General features: G+C 50.2%; 7 protein-coding genes and 2 non-coding genes across 9 annotated transcripts; 5 read left to right on the top strand and 4 right to left on the bottom strand.

Annotated features, from left to right (window-relative positions):
• The first annotated feature begins 82 nt into the window (after window positions 1-82).
• Window positions 83-1,327, top strand: ASPSYDRAFT_48207 (uncharacterized protein). Its single transcript, XM_040847583.1, has 3 exons — window positions 83-992; window positions 1,046-1,091; window positions 1,144-1,327. The coding sequence occupies exons 1-3, from the start codon at window positions 384-386 to the stop codon at window positions 1,206-1,208; spliced, it is 720 nt and encodes a 239-aa protein (XP_040699739.1). The 5' UTR covers window positions 83-383; the 3' UTR covers window positions 1,209-1,327.
• Window positions 1,328-3,046: 1,719 nt separating this feature from the next.
• ASPSYDRAFT_134715 (uncharacterized protein) lies at window positions 3,047-5,005 on the top strand. The gene is made up of 5 exons (XM_040840690.1): window positions 3,047-3,262; window positions 3,309-3,554; window positions 3,609-4,490; window positions 4,550-4,723; window positions 4,794-5,005. Exons 1-5 carry the CDS (start codon window positions 3,175-3,177, stop codon window positions 4,889-4,891), a joined length of 1,488 nt encoding a protein of 495 aa, XP_040699738.1. The 5' UTR covers window positions 3,047-3,174; the 3' UTR covers window positions 4,892-5,005.
• Window positions 5,006-5,494: 489 nt separating this feature from the next.
• ASPSYDRAFT_t110 lies at window positions 5,495-5,590 on the bottom strand. Its single transcript has one exon. It is a non-coding gene; the product is annotated as a tRNA-Phe (tRNA).
• Window positions 5,591-5,796: 206 nt separating this feature from the next.
• Window positions 5,797-5,868, top strand: ASPSYDRAFT_t111. Its single transcript has one exon. It is a non-coding gene; the product is annotated as a tRNA-Ala (tRNA).
• A 354-nt stretch (window positions 5,869-6,222) lies between these two features.
• On the bottom strand, window positions 6,223-7,575 carry ASPSYDRAFT_391889 (uncharacterized protein). Its single transcript, XM_040845844.1, has 2 exons — window positions 7,047-7,575; window positions 6,223-6,983 (listed from the first exon to the last, which is right to left on the bottom strand). Exons 1-2 carry the CDS (start codon window positions 7,375-7,377, stop codon window positions 6,334-6,336), a joined length of 981 nt encoding a protein of 326 aa, XP_040699737.1. The 5' UTR covers window positions 7,378-7,575; the 3' UTR covers window positions 6,223-6,333.
• A 198-nt stretch (window positions 7,576-7,773) lies between these two features.
• On the bottom strand, window positions 7,774-10,122 carry ASPSYDRAFT_33940 (uncharacterized protein; the record flags this gene model as incomplete). Its single annotated transcript, XM_040845167.1, has 1 exon — window positions 7,774-10,122. The coding sequence occupies one exon, from the start codon at window positions 10,120-10,122 to the stop codon at window positions 7,774-7,776; it is 2,349 nt and encodes a 782-aa protein (XP_040699736.1).
• A 390-nt stretch (window positions 10,123-10,512) lies between these two features.
• On the top strand, window positions 10,513-11,603 carry ASPSYDRAFT_33939 (homocysteine S-methyltransferase family protein; the record flags this gene model as incomplete). The annotated part of the gene is made up of 2 exons (XM_040845166.1): window positions 10,513-11,457; window positions 11,484-11,603. The coding sequence occupies 2 exons, from the start codon at window positions 10,513-10,515 to the stop codon at window positions 11,601-11,603; spliced, it is 1,065 nt and encodes a 354-aa protein (XP_040699735.1).
• Window positions 11,417-13,713, bottom strand: ASPSYDRAFT_48204 (putative amino acid permease). The gene is made up of 2 exons (XM_040847582.1): window positions 11,880-13,713; window positions 11,417-11,812 (listed from the first exon to the last, which is right to left on the bottom strand). The coding sequence occupies exons 1-2, from the start codon at window positions 13,389-13,391 to the stop codon at window positions 11,696-11,698; spliced, it is 1,629 nt and encodes a 542-aa protein (XP_040699734.1). The 5' UTR covers window positions 13,392-13,713; the 3' UTR covers window positions 11,417-11,695.
• A 769-nt stretch (window positions 13,714-14,482) lies between these two features.
• ASPSYDRAFT_391823 (uncharacterized protein) lies at window positions 14,483-15,863 on the top strand. Its single transcript, XM_040845843.1, has 6 exons — window positions 14,483-14,772; window positions 14,835-15,216; window positions 15,278-15,398; window positions 15,455-15,522; window positions 15,581-15,611; window positions 15,664-15,863. The coding sequence occupies exons 1-6, from the start codon at window positions 14,602-14,604 to the stop codon at window positions 15,824-15,826; spliced, it is 936 nt and encodes a 311-aa protein (XP_040699733.1). The 5' UTR covers window positions 14,483-14,601; the 3' UTR covers window positions 15,827-15,863.
• The last annotated feature ends 416 nt before the right edge of the window (window positions 15,864-16,279 follow it).

The raw sequence follows: 16,279 nt of genomic DNA, 5'->3' as shown, positions 1-16,279 counted from the left end.
ACGGGAGGTTTCCGTTCTGTTTATTGATTTGATTGGCTGCAGGCGGCGATCAGAGGGGCAGCGCTATGGAAGAGACATTGGGGCGATGAGAACCAGCTGTCATTTGGCGATGCACATTCCAGCTCCACTGCTGTGACACCAAAGCCTTGTCTTGCCTCTGTCTCTGTCTCTGCCTGATGGAATTGTTCATCTGCAGACTGCACACTTTGTCCGCCGACTTTAGAACAAAGACTCCCATCGCGTCGCTTTGAGCTGCCTGATTTCTTGGTCTTTATCAGTGGATCAGTTATCATTTCATCAGTTACCAATTCATCTCCAACAACTTCTTCTGCCCATCCTGCTCTGTCTCCTCTTCACGTAGCAATCTGATATCAAGCACAGCGATGGAATCCCTCACGCCCCTCAAACAACCCATCGCCATCCGCGCCGAACACGTCGCCCCCTCCACTACCACAATCCGCGTCAAGCAACACAGCGCCAGCTGGTCCAGCAGCAACTTCACAATCACTGCACAGCCAACACCCGCAACCCCCGAGCCCGCGAAGCTATTCGCCGTCGATGGCGATTTCGCCTCCTGGTCGCAGCGCCGCCGATTCTGCGACGCGTCGGGCCTGCCCCTTTTCGAGATCTCGCGCAAGGATCTCGGCGTGACGTACTACCTTCATCTTCCGGGGGAAGGCAAACGGAGGCAGGGCGGTAGTACTAGTACTAGTAGTAAGAAAGAGGAGGAATCAGAGCGCATTGCGACCATTGTCCCCAAGTACAGCGCGCTCAAGGATAAATTCGACGTGCATTTCCGGAATGCGGCGGCGGATGGCGAGGAGACGGTGCTGGAGGTCAGGGGGCAGAATATCTGGAAGTCCAAGACGCATGTCTATCACCGCGGGCATCTGGTTATGGTGGTCAGGTTGACGGATATGGTTTCTGTTTATATCCCGGGGAAACGGCCGTCTTGGGAGGTGGTGGTTGCGGGGGGGATGGATTTGTCGCTGGTACGTCAAACTCTTTTCTCATATCCCTTCATATATTTAACTAATGCTTGTAGGCATCCGTTCTTGCGGTGCTTCTCGCCATGATGCTATACTCAAGCAGTGAGGCGCCATCGAATACCCTATCCAACTCGAGTTACTGATTCGTATCCAGGTGGCAAGGGGACGGCGCCGGCGTCGAACCCAGGGCCGATGGTAGATAGCACCGCTAAAGGATAGACTTGGTATAGAAAGAAGCGTAGTCTGGAATGGAATGTACCTGTACCAGTACTGAGAGTACCTCATACGATCTACATAATTACGCTCAGCCATAATGACTGGGGCTGTAATCCCTTCACCAGCTATCTCCTTGAGACCGCAATCCAGTGCATCCACCCGAGCTACATGCAAATAAGTGGATCTACTGATAGATCGTGGAGTGACCCTGAAACGGCGGACTGGTCTCATGGAAGCGTCAGCGGTCAGCCGCATGGGGCCAACTCAAAACGGGCCTCGTGGAGTATACTCGACAGGTAAAGCCCTAGACATTATTACTCACGTCTTAAATGGCCCTGTCGAGTACTTTTTTGGAGGATATCACTCACATGGCGAACTAGGCTATCCAAGGTATCACAATTAGATGCCTCCCTCCTGCAGTTAAATGTATAATTTAGGAACAATAAATTCAAATTCCAAAGTAGACCATGCGAGCAACAAGTAGTGTCTTTTACTAGAAACATTAATATTAATATCCTTCAATGTGATCTATTTGGTGTCGTCCAAAAATATTGGGCGCTACATGAGCAAGACGTATAAGACGAGTCTACTATTCCCTTTAGCTTCCACTTGACAAAGACAAACTTACGACTCTTATTACAAGCGACTATTTTCTCCAATTACGTGGGATGTCTCTCGTCTTGTAACCTCCCTTACAGTCTTACAGGCAATGTACGTAAATCTCCCTCTGGTGGCCTGATCTCTTCGTATCACAGTCCACGCTGTGTAACGTGCGCACACACCTTGCATACACATTCCTCTACCGGCGGTGGCTTATAGCGACGGTTCTAGGTTCGGTCTTTCTCCTTTCGTCTTAAAGTCCAGCTGTGGCAGACACCAGTAAGTACATGGCTAGCATACTTCACCAAGTAAAACAGCTCTCGATATTCTACGTCGTATTAGTATCGTTCTTCAGCCTTGCAATGGTCCATTGCACTTCATAACCCGCGTATATCGAGGTGCCTGGCAACTAGTAGCCCAGTCTCGCCTATAAGCACAAGACCATAACACCCACAGACCGCATGCTCTTCAATAATTTCCCTGCCATAGCAGAACTACACGGCCCGAAACTCTTGTCCATCCAGACAAAAACCATCTACACAAGTGCACCACCACCCTCCGAAGGCGCCCTAAAAGTGAATCTCTGCCTCCTCACACGGCTCAACCCGTTCGGCCGCAGTTAAACACTCTCAAACATAGAGCCATATCCGCGGCAATGGGTGATTCCCCTGGCACTCGAATAGCTGCTACGAGACGGCACCGGCTGGAGGCGGGATGCTTTCTGTGTTGAGTCTGGGTAGACTCCTCCATTCGCTTTCACCCTCTGCGAAACTTGCCTTGTCTGCGTCTGAGTTTCGTATCGCAGTACACCCGAGTTTCGAAGGGTGGGCACGATCCGATTCTCGGAGCTTTTAAAATCCTTCGTCTACAGTACGGAGTGGCAGACGCCAGCCACAAGTTCGATTAGGGCTATCTAAGGGCATATAAACCAAGAATCCGATTCTACGCCGATGAGGTGCTATATGGTATACAAACAAGCGAATACAAAGCTATCGAGCCAAGTCTGCAGTTCTAATGGATTAAACACAGCTCGGTCTGCAATGTTGGCTGTGATGTCTCACTGTGATCTGAGATCCCTCCAACCGCACAGGATGACGGCTGATCCTCCATGCAGCTTGCATGCAGCTGTATGCAGATCGTATGCAGCTCGATGAGACGGAGTTTGGTTTCACCGGACCCTCACATGCTGCGTTCATTTCCTCCAGGCTCGATCCCCAATATCCTTCTTTGCTTTTGTCAGGGCAAGTTCCACCCCGCAAGGGACGTCAGGCCAACCCACCACTCTGTCGCGCTCGCACTCGCGATTCTTCTTAAATCCCTGAGTTCTGTCAAAGAAACTTTGACAAGTCTTGCGTCTTTCCGTAACGACATGTCATCCGACAGGATGCATTTGGCTCGTCAAGTGTGCTCGTCGCAGCCCTTCATCTTGGCTGTCGTAATTTTCGCTCTATTCTGCGGTCAGTCTTGAAGGAATTATATTGTTTCGCTGCTAATACCTGCTAGAAACCTTTCTATATAGCTTCCTCGTCCCGATATTAAGCTACATGATCGAGCACCGTCTGCAAATCGACCCATCACAGACCCAGAATATAACGACAGCCCTGCTCAGTCTGCACGGGTTTGCAACTCTTGTATTTGCTCCTGTGATTGCGCACTTTGCGGACAAATACCCGACGCGAAAATTGCCGTTCTTGATTAGTCTGGCTGGATGTCTTGTCGGTACGCTCTTGCTAAGCTTGACTCCTTCACGTATGTCACCCTCGACACGTACTTGCGTTCTCGGTCGACGCTGATAAGCTGCAGTCCCGGCTCTTTTTATAGGTCGTCTTATCCAGGGGATCGCCGGTGCAGCCTCATGGATTGTGGGTTCAGCCACCTTGACCGACCATGTGAAGCTCGAGAACCTGGGGAAGGTCTACGCACTGTCCATGTCGTTTGTGAGCGCCGGGGTTGTCGCAGGCCCTGTAGTGGCCGGCGCTGTCCTGGAGCTGGCAGGATACTGGACTGCATGGTCCATCCCCTTGGGCCTCCTCCTTCTCGACATCATCATGCGGAGTGTCATGATAGAAACCCCAAAGGCACCATCCACAACCACCAAGTCCTCATCTCCCACTCCAACTCCATCGGGAGAACCCAGCGAGGCATCTGCACTTCTACAACACACCTGTAACCAGCCCAACAACATGAACATGAACATGAACACCATAGACCCAGACTACGAACCCTGGCACGACATCGGCCCAGAACAAGACCCAGACCCGTCACCAGAGCCGGGCTTCTACGAAACAATGCTCACAGACTCGCGCGTCCTCGTCGGCCTCGCCAACACCGTCCTCACCTCCGCCCTCCTCGCCAGCTTCGACACAACCCTAACCCTGCATCTCCGCGACACCTTCGGCTGGGGCAGTCTCGCCGCGGGGATAATGTTCTTATCTTTACAACTCCCATTCATCATCCTCGCACCACTAACCGGCTGGGTCCGGGACCGCGCTGGGCTGCGCTATCCCACGGCCGTGGGATGGGCCCTTCTTGCGCCGGTGATGTGGCTGATTGGTGTTCCCGCCTCTAGGATGGTATTCGCGCCAGAGTCAGCGGTTAATACCGAGTCGATGTTTATTTCTGCGGTAGTTGTCTTTGGCGTCGTTGTGCCGTTTGTTAGGGGGGCGGGCTCTCTGCAGGTTTCCCGTGAGTCAATGCCTCTCTTATATCCATCATATCTTGTATTAATTGTTCTCGATATGTAGTCGTCCTAAACGAGCTCGAAATGAAGGATCCAAGACGGTTCGGTGAGCATGGAGGCAGTAACCGGGCCTTTGGGCTGCAAGATACAGCGCTCAGTACGGGACTGACCATCGGTCCCTTGATATCGGGGTCGTTGACTGACGCTGCTGGATACTACTGGTCGAGTTGTGCTTTGGGTGAGTGTTTCCATTTTAAACATTCATTATACGTAGGAAGCTGCTAACTCGGATGAACCTAACCTAACAGCCATTCTGTGTCTTCTTTCGGCACTTGCTTCGGTATTCTTCCTTGCGCCCAAGCCATTGACAAGGGGTGATGGCGAAGGTGACGGTGCTGATGTTTGATATATTATATTATATGCAACCGTAATATCTTGATTATTTGCTATGACGATCGTTTCTACTGTAAATATCTAGTTCTATCATACTTCGTACTTAATTAATTCAAATTTACTCCCGACTAGTCAGTCCATCCCTCGCTTTTCCGCAAATTTCAGTCTGTTGCGGGGTTCTAGAATGGATTTCATCCTTGACATTCTCGAGATATTACATTGTACCTGCAGTTTGCTTCATCGTCGGTAAAGGTTGTGTGATTCTAAACACTTTTCGCTGTAGTAAAGAGTTGTTACTGAAACGGAATATCTATGGAGTAGATATATATATCTGACCTGTCCCCCACAGAGTAAAATCCGAAGATGATCTGAGTTCGCGCAAGACACACCTTATTGTTTCTATAGAAGTTAATATGTGATATAACAAAATGTCACCAAAATAAGAAAGGCAGGAAAGAGTTTTTTCCATAGTAATGCACCTGATGTTCAGCTGGAAGATATTTAATGCCAAGACAACGTGTTTGGTGTCGGGCTCTCATTGGGCGCGGTTAAAATATCAGACCAGGAACGACAAGAAAAATTAGATTAAATTAAATTGAACAAGATTAAAAAAAAATGGGATGAGCCGGGATTGAACCAGCGACCTCACGATTCCAATGAACAAACCGAAGTAGACTTCAGTCGTGCGCTCTCCCAACTGAGCTATCACCCCGTAATAAGTTTTCGGCAAATTGTTAGGCTATCTAAGCCAAACAACCCAACCTATTTGGCTGGATGGATTTATATTTGTAAAAACTCTAAATTAACATACAGTACAGAAGAAGAATTAACCATATTCATTACCTACAGAGCAAGTATATACCGGTCAAAGCCGTTCCCGCCGAACTAGGCAAACAAAGCGCCGACCAATCAGCAAATGGGGCTGTGGTTTAGTGGTATAATGTTCCCTTAGCATGGGAGAGGTCCTGGGTTCGATTCCCAGCTGCTCCATCTTTTTGCTTTTTCTCACTGCATCTCCTTACCGTAGTGGATAAGGACATGATAGCTATTTTTGTTTTGGTCCTGATGTCTGTCTAAGGATGTATTACTACCGCAGCGCTGGGATGTAGTAAATAAAGAATAAAGTAATCGTTACTCAAGAGTACCATGTCACCACAAACCTAGATGCTTAATGCGATGAAAGGTCGACAGGCGAGAAGTCAATATGACTACCTCTCAAAGCCACAAAGTGACGTGTACCAGCTCGTCAATTGGCTCTGATATACAGTCAATGCTGTTTGTGGCAACGCAGTACCCAACTCTGGCCGACGACACCGTCCACGATATCTAGATTTTAGTTGGTGTACCTGGACGAAATGCGAATCATGCATACATTATAATCATTAAGTAGTTAATTCATTAAGTATGCCATAGTCATTATCAATAAAGATGCCGAAGCTAGAACAGCTACATCTATCACACACGCTTCTCACCAGGCCCAAGTTCAGCCATGGCCCTGGTGCTGTCCGGTCCCGAGTCCAGCTCTGACGGAAGACCAGAGCGCTCAGACGGGAACCCAGAGAGCTCAGATGGAGGAGGCGGAGGGAAAGCGCCCATTCCAGCGGTTTGCGGTAGCGGCAGCGGTTGTGCTGACGGCGCTACTGCCGATGATAGATGCTGTGGCCGCCCCCTGTAATGTCTCCATAGGAAGAATGCGCCTCCGATCAAGATTATGCCCCCCACTGCTACGCCTGCACCAATTCCGCCTTTTGCGCCTGCTGACAGGCCGTTGCCGTTGTTGTTGTCGTTGCTGTTGCTGTTGCCGCTGCTGCTATCGTCATTATCACTGGCTGCGTCCGTCGGCGTCGTGCTGGGAGCAGCACTGGTCGGCGGCAATGAACTGGAAGTAGGCGCAGTTGTAGAGGCAGTCGGAGAGGGATCGGATTCCTTGAGAATCCGAAACCCACGCGACGGCGCTTCGGGGCTGTCCTCGTCGTATGGCTGATCCTTGGACACAACGGGTGGCTTGAGACGGTAGACGAATTGTCCACTGCCCGAGTCGATTTCTTCGTCTGTCAGGCTGACTTTCCAACCCCAGGTTCCGCCGCTCTCGGAGTTGACGCTTGCTGTGTTGATTTATTGTTAATTTTGCCCTTCTGTATCAATTAAAGGTATAGGAGTGGACATACTGGCTAAGCATCTTGCAAATACAAGGCCGTGGAAACTGGTGAGCCAGAGGGATATATTGCCATCATCATCGAGTATTGGGTCCCCTGATATTGTTTCTTGAACCGTGGCTATATTGATAACCATTAGACGTGTACACAAGCCAACTGGCGGAATCTTACAATTCAGAACCCAGGCGAATTCCACGACGTCGTCTTGGGTTATATCATTTCTGCTGTCAAAGTCAAACAGGGTTGGATCAGGCGTAGTAAAGGCGTATTGCGCAGTCGCAAAGGCAAAGAAGCTGAGGAAGCTCAGAAGCCCAAAGACGCGCCCTCGGGGTGTCATTAACATCTCGATTCTCTGGGTGAGAGGTGTTGGCGAAGGGGAAAACGGTGAAACTCCGGAGATTTGGGGCCGCAGTTTTATTTAAAGAGCTCCGCCACGTTCTGCGCCGAGCTCAGCAAGGCACCAAGACAGCAACGAACTTGCGGCCGCCAATGGCACACTCCATGGTGTGCTGATCGTCCATTGGCGCCTTGGTCAGGGAAAGCCCGAATCATTAGAAATGACGATCAACTGGAGACACTCTTGGCGCGACCAACGCTCACAGGGTCAAACTCGCGGTATTTTCCGACCACTCGCTGCAAATTTGTTCACCGTAAGGTAAACAGATATACAGATATAAGTATAGCAAAGTATCTCCAAGGGCTCTGATATATCAATTCCAGTACTTCCAATCCTATCTGCCTACCAAGTCGTCCACCCCCGTCGCGTAGCCCACCCATGCACTGTATCCGGCCAGTCAGAACGCCACGAATACTCCCACATCTGCATACCCAGCATGTGACGGTGTCCGAACTCATCCACTTCGTCGACCCCATACCACTCCTCGTGAAACGAGTCCAGCTGTCCTGGCGTAAAGATTATACGGCGTACGCGCTGCGAGTTCTTGCTCCAGCTGCCACCAGGATGCACGTATAACAGACCGCTGAGATGGGAACCCGGCATGGGGCTGTATGCGTCGACCATCCCAGGCAGCCGGGGAGTGGCTGGTGGAGGTGCATTTGCATCTAGCTCTAGTCTCTCCTGCGCTTCCTGGAGCATCCGCGCAGAATTACCGCGGGCGGCCTTCTCAGCTCCGTAGTGAACCATGCAATCCTGTGTGCCGGCGTTCGGCAGGAAATAGACATCGAGGCGAAAGTAGAATGGCTCGGGCCCCTGTGACCAAATTTGATCGTGCATGGCTATAAGGTTCTTCTCAAATTCTTCAGAGTCAGGTAGCGGGCCCTCGGGGTGGGTAAAGTATACATTGAAGTTCATGAGAGGCGGAAGGGGGTGCTCTTCGTGGCTCTCAAAGACCATGAACGAAGAGGGCGTCCCAGCATGATCTTGAAACGGTACAACGTGCGTTTTGACCGCGTAGCTGACAGTCCCTGGGGAAGGTGGAGGAGAGGGAGTTTCTCGACGTCCTTCTCTTCTGGGCACAGCTCGAGTACGTGCCATTGCATATCTTGGCGCGCCGTCTTCATGCATATTATACTCTTTTCTCCATCGACTTTTACTCTTGCACCGTGCACCCAACGGAAAGGGACAATCTTCGAGAACAACAGTAGAATTACACAGCGACCCTTGTATACAGAATCTGATTCTGTTGCGGGAACATGCTTGTGCGACTGGTTGATATTTGGTGCGAGTGGGCTTGACCTGACTGTAGCCAAGTGAGACGCTAGAGTCGCTAATCTGGAGATACTTAATACGAGGAAGCTGTGAAGCAATCTCTTCGAGCTGGGTTGCGAAACTGGGGGTTGTCTCCGGTTCCTCCGCGGTAGGGAGAACCAGGGATTCAATGCTGGCGGGAAGGGTGTCCTTCAGTTGGAACGTAGTTGGGGTCTCTCCGTAGCCGCCGATAAGCATCTCGGTCAATATCGAGAGATAGCGCAGCTTCGTGAAGCGAGTTAGGGGGCCAAAGTGGTCGGTGAATCGGTACTTTGCTGTGCGAACACCTGGCCGGAACTCGTGCAGGACATCCAGATATTCCAGCGTGTCTTGATATTTCTGAATGGCAGTCCAGACTTCACGGTTGGATATGTGAGGGATAGTACGCCTTTTACCGTTTATCTTCTCCCTGGTCTTGCTTCTGTCTTTGTCCCAGGAGAAGGTAAGGCTCTTCAGGGCTGTTGGGAGAGTGAGCAGCGCGGTCACATCTTCGACTCTAGTTGACGACGTTTCTTTGGTGGCGACATGAAGATGATGTATATGGCAATTACCGCTGCCCTGTATTTTCTCCTCAAATAAGGATCCGAAGCCGTCCGGGTCGAAGTGGTATAAATAAAGTGTGCGCAGACCGTGGAGATAGAAGACAGGCCATATATCATTTAGTCTCAACGGAGGATTTCTTATATCATCTTTATAAATATCAGGGCCTCCCTCGGAAAATGCAGGAGCCTCACCAAAAAGGCGCAGCTCGTTCAATTTGGATAGCCGGCTTGGTATACCTGGATCAGCTTTCTGCTGGTCCAGTACTGTGCGCAAAATAGACCCTAGGAATAGATCCGAGGCTGGAATACACGCATATATCGTTGATACCTCTGGCAGATTGGCGAGAATCAGCCCCATCAAAGGCCGTGCGTCTCGATGACCATTGTTCTTAGTAAAGACGGCATCCATAAACAGCGACCCAAGCTCGCTCGTCAGACCTGCGCGCTGGATGGCTCTCTTGACGATTTCCACATCATCGGATGTGAAACGACACTTCTCATCCTGTTCCTGGAGCTCGCGATTTCGTTCAATATAGAATGGGGGACAAGCTCCCCAGTTGCCAATAGCTAATACTTGCACCGCGGCTGCTACGTCTGGGTTTGTAGCTACCGTGCGCAGGAATTTCCAAAGGGAGCTGTAGGAATGCAGTGCACCGTTGTAGGTCCACTGCGAGTAGACGCGGTGGAGAAATGCTTGGTGGTGTTTGCGATTGACGAGGAGGAGACGGCTGAGGCCGTTGATGTCGACGAGATCATCATTCCAAGCGTCTTTTGATATAAAAGCAAGCGACAGGATTTCGTCGATGAGCTCGACGGGGAGGTCAGTAAGGTCAGGCATGAGAGCGAGAGAGATGAAGGAGAAAAGTAATGTGAGAGAGTGAGACAACAAAGAAAGTAGCGGTAATTAGTGTATTTATCGTAATCTATCACAAGACAGTACAGCTGAGCAGACTGGAAGCTGTTTTCTTCCTGTATACCTTATCTATACATCCAAGTACTTAAATATAGACTGTTGTCTTATTCAATAATAGAAGGACGACTAATGCCAATTGGTATATATGGTTGAGTGATAACATTCCATATATCCGTACTTCTCTGTATTGCTTCTCTGTATTTAAGCGAGGGGTCACTGGACTGGATTAGTCAGTGAGGCCTGTTCTTTGCAAAATAACAAGCAACACCAACACCATCACAAGCAACAAATACAAATAACCAAAATATAGAAAGAATGCCGTCCGTGCAAATTCTCGACGGCGGCCTCGGCACATCACTAGAAGACAAATACGGCGTCCACTTCACCAGCACAAACACGCCCCTCTGGGCCTCCCACCTGCTCGTCTCAGACCCAACAACGCTCCAAGCCTGCCAGAGAGACTTCGCCGACGCAGGAGCCGACGTGCTCCTCACGGCAACATACCAAGTTTCGCCAGAAGGATTCGGACGTACAAAAACAGCTGATTTCCCTGATGGAATCCCGCGCAGTGCTATTCCGCGGTTCCTGGAAACGGCCATCAGCGTTGCCGAGCACGCTGCGCGGAGCAAAAAGGGTAAGATTGCGTTGAGTCTGGGTCCGTACGGGGCATGTATGATCCCCGGCCAGGAGTACAGCGGTAAGTATGACGCGGAGCATGACAGCGAAGAAACACTGTACCGGTGGCACCTGTCCCGGTTGCGGCTGTTTCAGGGAACAGAAGACGATTTGCTTTCGCGGGTGCAGTACGTTGCGTTTGAGACGCTGCCGCGACTTGATGAAGTGCGCGCTGTGAGACGTGCCGCTTGGGACGCCGGCATCACGGTTCCGGTGTGGATTTCGTGTGTTTTCCCTCGTGATGACGAGTGTTTGCCGGATGGGAGTACTGTGGAGGATATTGTTGATGTGGCGTTAGCGCCTATGCAAGATGGTGTTTTGCCATGGGGGATTGGAGTGAATTGTACAAAGATCCAGAAACTCCCTGGACTGATCGATCGGTTTGGGACTTGTATTAGGCAAGCCATTGCTGCTGGTCATATCTCGACTGCCCCGGCTTTGGTTTTGTATCCGGACGGCACGAATGGGGAGGTCTATAATACAACTACACAGGCTTGGGAGAAACGGGAGAATGCAGACAATCAAGGACAGGCAGATACGGTAGGATGCCTCCCTTGTACTACGCAATGGGCTAACCGAGATAGCGTACGTGGGAGACTCAACTTTCGCAGGTGGTCAATGATGCTAGCGCAAAGGGGCCTTTTGAGTCCTTTCTTGTCGGCGGATGCTGTAAAGCATCTCACCAGGATATCAAGAGGTTGCGCGAGAAGCTAAGTACTGTAACGGACTAGACGACGAATGAACGGGCTACTGGGTAGGACATGTCTATTGTGATTCACTAGGGAGCATATGTACTGAAAGCTTATGGATAGGTGTGCAATGGCTATGCAAGCCAATCGACAAATCGGCCCCAGAGAGTATTTTTTGGGCTTGGTTGCGGCGCGATTTCTCCCTCCTGGAGACGCCCCGACCAAAGATCGATTTCATGGGCGCGAAGAAACTGGATGAAATCAGTACAGATAAAAAAAGAAAGAAAGAAAGAAAGATGATGTCCGGCTAGCACTGACCTTTGTGCGATGCCAAAGCTTCCAACCCAAGATCGGCGCAATAAAGAGCGGAATACCAATATACGCTGCAATAAAATCCGATGTATTCCACTGTCCCCTAAGAAAAACCTCAAAGCCAGCAACCAGAGTTATAACGGTCGAACCAATAAACCCAAACCATGCCGCATACGGCTGAAATGGTGCAGACCACGGCGACGTATCCCGGGAAACACCCTGGGCCTTCATCGCAGCATAGAACCGAAGATAGCAGAAACACAGCGTAGCCCAGGCAATCAGCCCGGAAATGGTGCTCAGGTCGAGCAGCCAGGTGAAAGCTTGGGATGCACCGCCGCTTCCGAGACTCAGGTAGGCCAGGGGCCCGAAGAGCCAGGATACAATGACTGCAATGTATGGGACGCCGTTCTTGTTCACGCGGCCGAAGAACTGCGGGAGTTGATGGTCGGTGGTCATGGCGACGATCATGCGAGATCCGACCCAGCAGTAGGAGTTTCCAGCGGTCCATGCTGCAATGAGAATACAGGCGTTGACAATGGACGGCAGTGCCGCTATGCCTGCTTCCTTTATGGCAATGACAAACGGCGAGCTGTTGGCATTGTCGTCCCCAGAAGTCAGATCTGGGTTGCGCGGGTCCACGATCATGCTGATCAGAAGTGCACCCAGGATATAAAAAAAGCCAATACGGTAGGTAACACGCTGGGCAGCCTTGGGGATGGACCGGTGAGGGTCAACTGATTCAGCCGCAGCAATGACGACAGTCTCGATACCAACAAAGCTGTACGAGGCGTTGACAAATGCAGACAAGAACCCCAAGAAGTGTCCGGTCGGTCCTTGGATACCATCAAGATCCGTCCAAGGGCCCGGGTTATGCCAGAAACGAAACCAAATCGTCTCCTGGCTTGGACCACCACCGGCGGTAATCACAATAGACACAATCACCAGTCCCACAAAGCAGAGAATCCTCACAGCCCCTCCAAACACCTCGGTTTCTCCATAAAACCGCACATTCATCAAGTTGACAGCCAATATCAACACCAAACTAATCGTGATCACCAGCGCAGGCGTTATATCCGTCCAATACGCAACAATGACCGCCGCCGCAGAGACTTCCGAGGCAAGCGAGACATTGTAGCAGTATCCATAAGTGATCGCCAGCGAGAATCCCACAGCAGGGTCAACAAACCGGGTTGCCCAGTGGGGGAACGAGCCCGCGGTGGGCAGCAGAGTCGCCAGCTCGGCGATACTTTGCATCACACACCAGAGCACCGCGCCTACAACGCCGTATGCGAGCAGGAGGCCAGCAGGGCCGGCTTTGGCATAGGCTGAGCCCGTCCCAACGAAGAGGCCTGTTCCAATGCCACCGCAGAAGCCAATCATGGTGACTTGGTAGTTGCGCAGAGCACGCTGGGTCGCGCCGCGGCCGCCGACATTGAGCTCGAGGCCAGTTTTAGGGTTAATTGTTTGGTCCTCGAGGGCTGGCTGATCCGGATGGATCGAGTCAACGCACTCTCCCATCTTTCTCGTCGTGTGCAACGTGGTGGAAAATATGGGCGGGGGAACGAAATCTGCAGCAGCCTTGGTCTCGATCACGCAAGCGGGTGGATAAGCCTCGAAGACATCCTAATCTATCTGGGTATAGTTGGCCCACTTGGCTCGTTGCCTATCTTTGCTTGACTTGCTTGACTTGCTTGACTTGCTTGACTTGCTTGACTTGCTTGTCTCAAGGGAAATGGTGTTCCATTGTGACCAGAAACAGTCTCATTGTACACCACTTGTACAGACTTAATTAATACTTCAACAGTATGATAATTAATGAAAAATAGGTAAAAAACAAAAACATACAACAGCTGGGATTCGCATGTGGTCACCCACCATACTACTAACCAGCCGGCGTGTGGCTTAAGTACGGCTGAGCGGACGGGAAGCCCTGTTTTCCACACCCTGTGGTCGTATGTACCAGACACAATTAAACGTTGGACTATATAGACTGAATTGGAAGTCTTGCATATAACAACAGTCCCGTTGATACCATGGTCCGTGCTGTCAGCTGTCAGCACATGACATTGATCTGGAAGGGAAACGTGTTTGAGCGCAACACTCAGGGCTCTTTTGACATCTAACCGCGTTTATAGGTGATCTTGGGTTGAATAGAAACAGATAACCGTTACACATAACCAAATTCTCTACCCTACCCCAGCCTAGGAGAAATAAATGGAATTCTCCCATTTGGTTAGCCAGCACTCATAAACACATGCCTGCGATGGATGGGCCGCATCTTCAAAGACAACACACGGGATTTCCTGAGCCGAGAACTTGGTCTTAGCGTTTTCATTTGCAAGCACGGATACTGTCCCAAGGAAGCTTGGTGGAGTTTCTGATTCCCACACGCGGAATGGCATACCGACTGGCTCGACTAGTAACCACATTCCACAGGCGGATACAGTAAATTCGATGTCACAAGAATCAACAACCTCAGGTAGCTCCATCTCGCACTTTCGAACAGGAGCTCACAATTACTGGTTACAGTTATACAGACAGGTCGCGATAGTGGCACCTTGTTATTCAGCAGCCACTGGCCGAACCGGATTTCGCCGTCATCGCATCGTCGGCGGCAATTCCCTGCTTACTTTCCCTCCTCTCCCACTCAATCGCTACTAACATGTGCAAAGAGGTCATCGTGCATCGCATGCACTGACCAGCGATATCGCCCCGTCCGTCGGGTCTCATGTCGTCGCGTTTGGTGCCTCGCCACCAGATTTCCGCTAGCCAACCTTTCTTCGTAGCATCATGGATCTTGTGCGGTATCGCTCTCATTCTGCTAATCGGGCGGTGTTATGCAGCCTGGAAACTCCTGGGGAGACAAAGGGCAGATCTCTACCTGGCAATCGCCACATTCGTAAGGACCACTGTCTGATTCACCAAGATGCCTTGGTTAACAGCATAATATTCTGCTACTAGGTTGTTGGATTGGCTAGTATGGTGGTGCTCACTCTCGGCACTGTTCAGGGACTGGGACAGCGCATGTCCAACTTGGCACCGAGACAGGCTTATCTTGCAATTATGTACGGCTGGATCAACCTCGCGCTGGCTCTGATCGCGATCGGGCTCGGCAAAATCGCAGTGGTGGTATTTATAATACGCATCCAGGGCTACTCTGTCTACGATCCGTGGAGATCCGTCTTCCTCTGGTTTCTCGCTGGAACCACCATGGTTGTCAACACTATTGAGGTGGTCCTGTTCTTCACGCAATGCTGGCCCATCCAGAAATTGTTTGATATCAGCCGAAAAGGTGTCTGTCCTGGAACCATCATTGTTGTAAGATTTGGCATATTTCAAACTTGTCAGTCTCTCCCTAATCTAACTCTGCACTCTTACTTCTAACTTTTGATGTTTGATATTAGCGTGGTCGGGGTTCTGTGACTTCACCCTTGCCCTGTACCCTGCTGTGCTCTTCTGGAATGTTCATGCGCTTTCGAGACTGAAAAGGCTCGGCATCTCTATATTGTTTGGTCTTGGTGTTACGTGAGTTGGAAGCCTTCAGTCCTCCTGGTACAAAGACCAAGCTGACCAGACCGCAGTGCCGCCATCCTTGCAGCGCTCAAGGGGTGGAAGATCCCTTTGATTCTAAATACAGGGGATGCAACATGTGAGCCTTGTTCGGAAGTTGCCATCGCATCGGGACTAGTACTGACGAAATCATGTAGATGAGTTAGCAGAGATCATTGTCTGGCACCAGTTAGTACTATATTAAGTGTAAACCACTCTGCAGACTCTAACCAGCAGACAGAACAGAGATGTGGATCGTTCTTATTGTTGGCTGTCTTGCGCCGACAATGCCGCTATTCAGGGTCTTAGCCCAGAAGGCTTCTGGGCTATTCCATGTTTTCAGGGCACGACTAAAGTCTCATCTTCATTCTTCGAATACCGAAACCGGACAGGACGTCTGTTAGCATATACCTATGCTTTTTGGCCATTTTACCGGGTTCAAATATTACTGCTAGATTGCCAGCTCTGACGCCAATCTTATGGATACTCTCGAGCAAAACACAATTGCAGTAGATTGTCCCTGTCCAATAGGCTGTTTGTAACAGGTACCATGCCCTCTTCCTTTGTAGCATGACCGGGTAAAGGATATGCTTGAATACTAAAAAATTCTACTTCCCAGAAGAGAAATCGAATGATTCTGTATGGTCTCTTTGTAGAGACAGAATGAGCCCCCACCAACTATGATCACATATAAAATAGATGGATCTTCTAATATCATAATGCAAGATTCTCTCTACTAGAATAGTGTTCCCTAGTGTGGATACTATACCAAAATTCCAGTTCATTCCGGAAAGCTTCTTCAATCTTAAGCTGTTTTTGACCAGCTTGACTATAATATATGATATGCTTACGTTCCT

This window comes from Aspergillus sydowii (genome assembly GCF_001890705.1).
Source record: "Aspergillus sydowii CBS 593.65 unplaced genomic scaffold ASPSYscaffold_10, whole genome shotgun sequence".
Taxonomy (NCBI): domain Eukaryota; kingdom Fungi; phylum Ascomycota; class Eurotiomycetes; order Eurotiales; family Aspergillaceae; genus Aspergillus; species Aspergillus sydowii.
The sequence above is the reverse complement of the archived record's forward strand: the minus strand, read 5'-3'. Positions and strand labels throughout refer to the sequence as shown.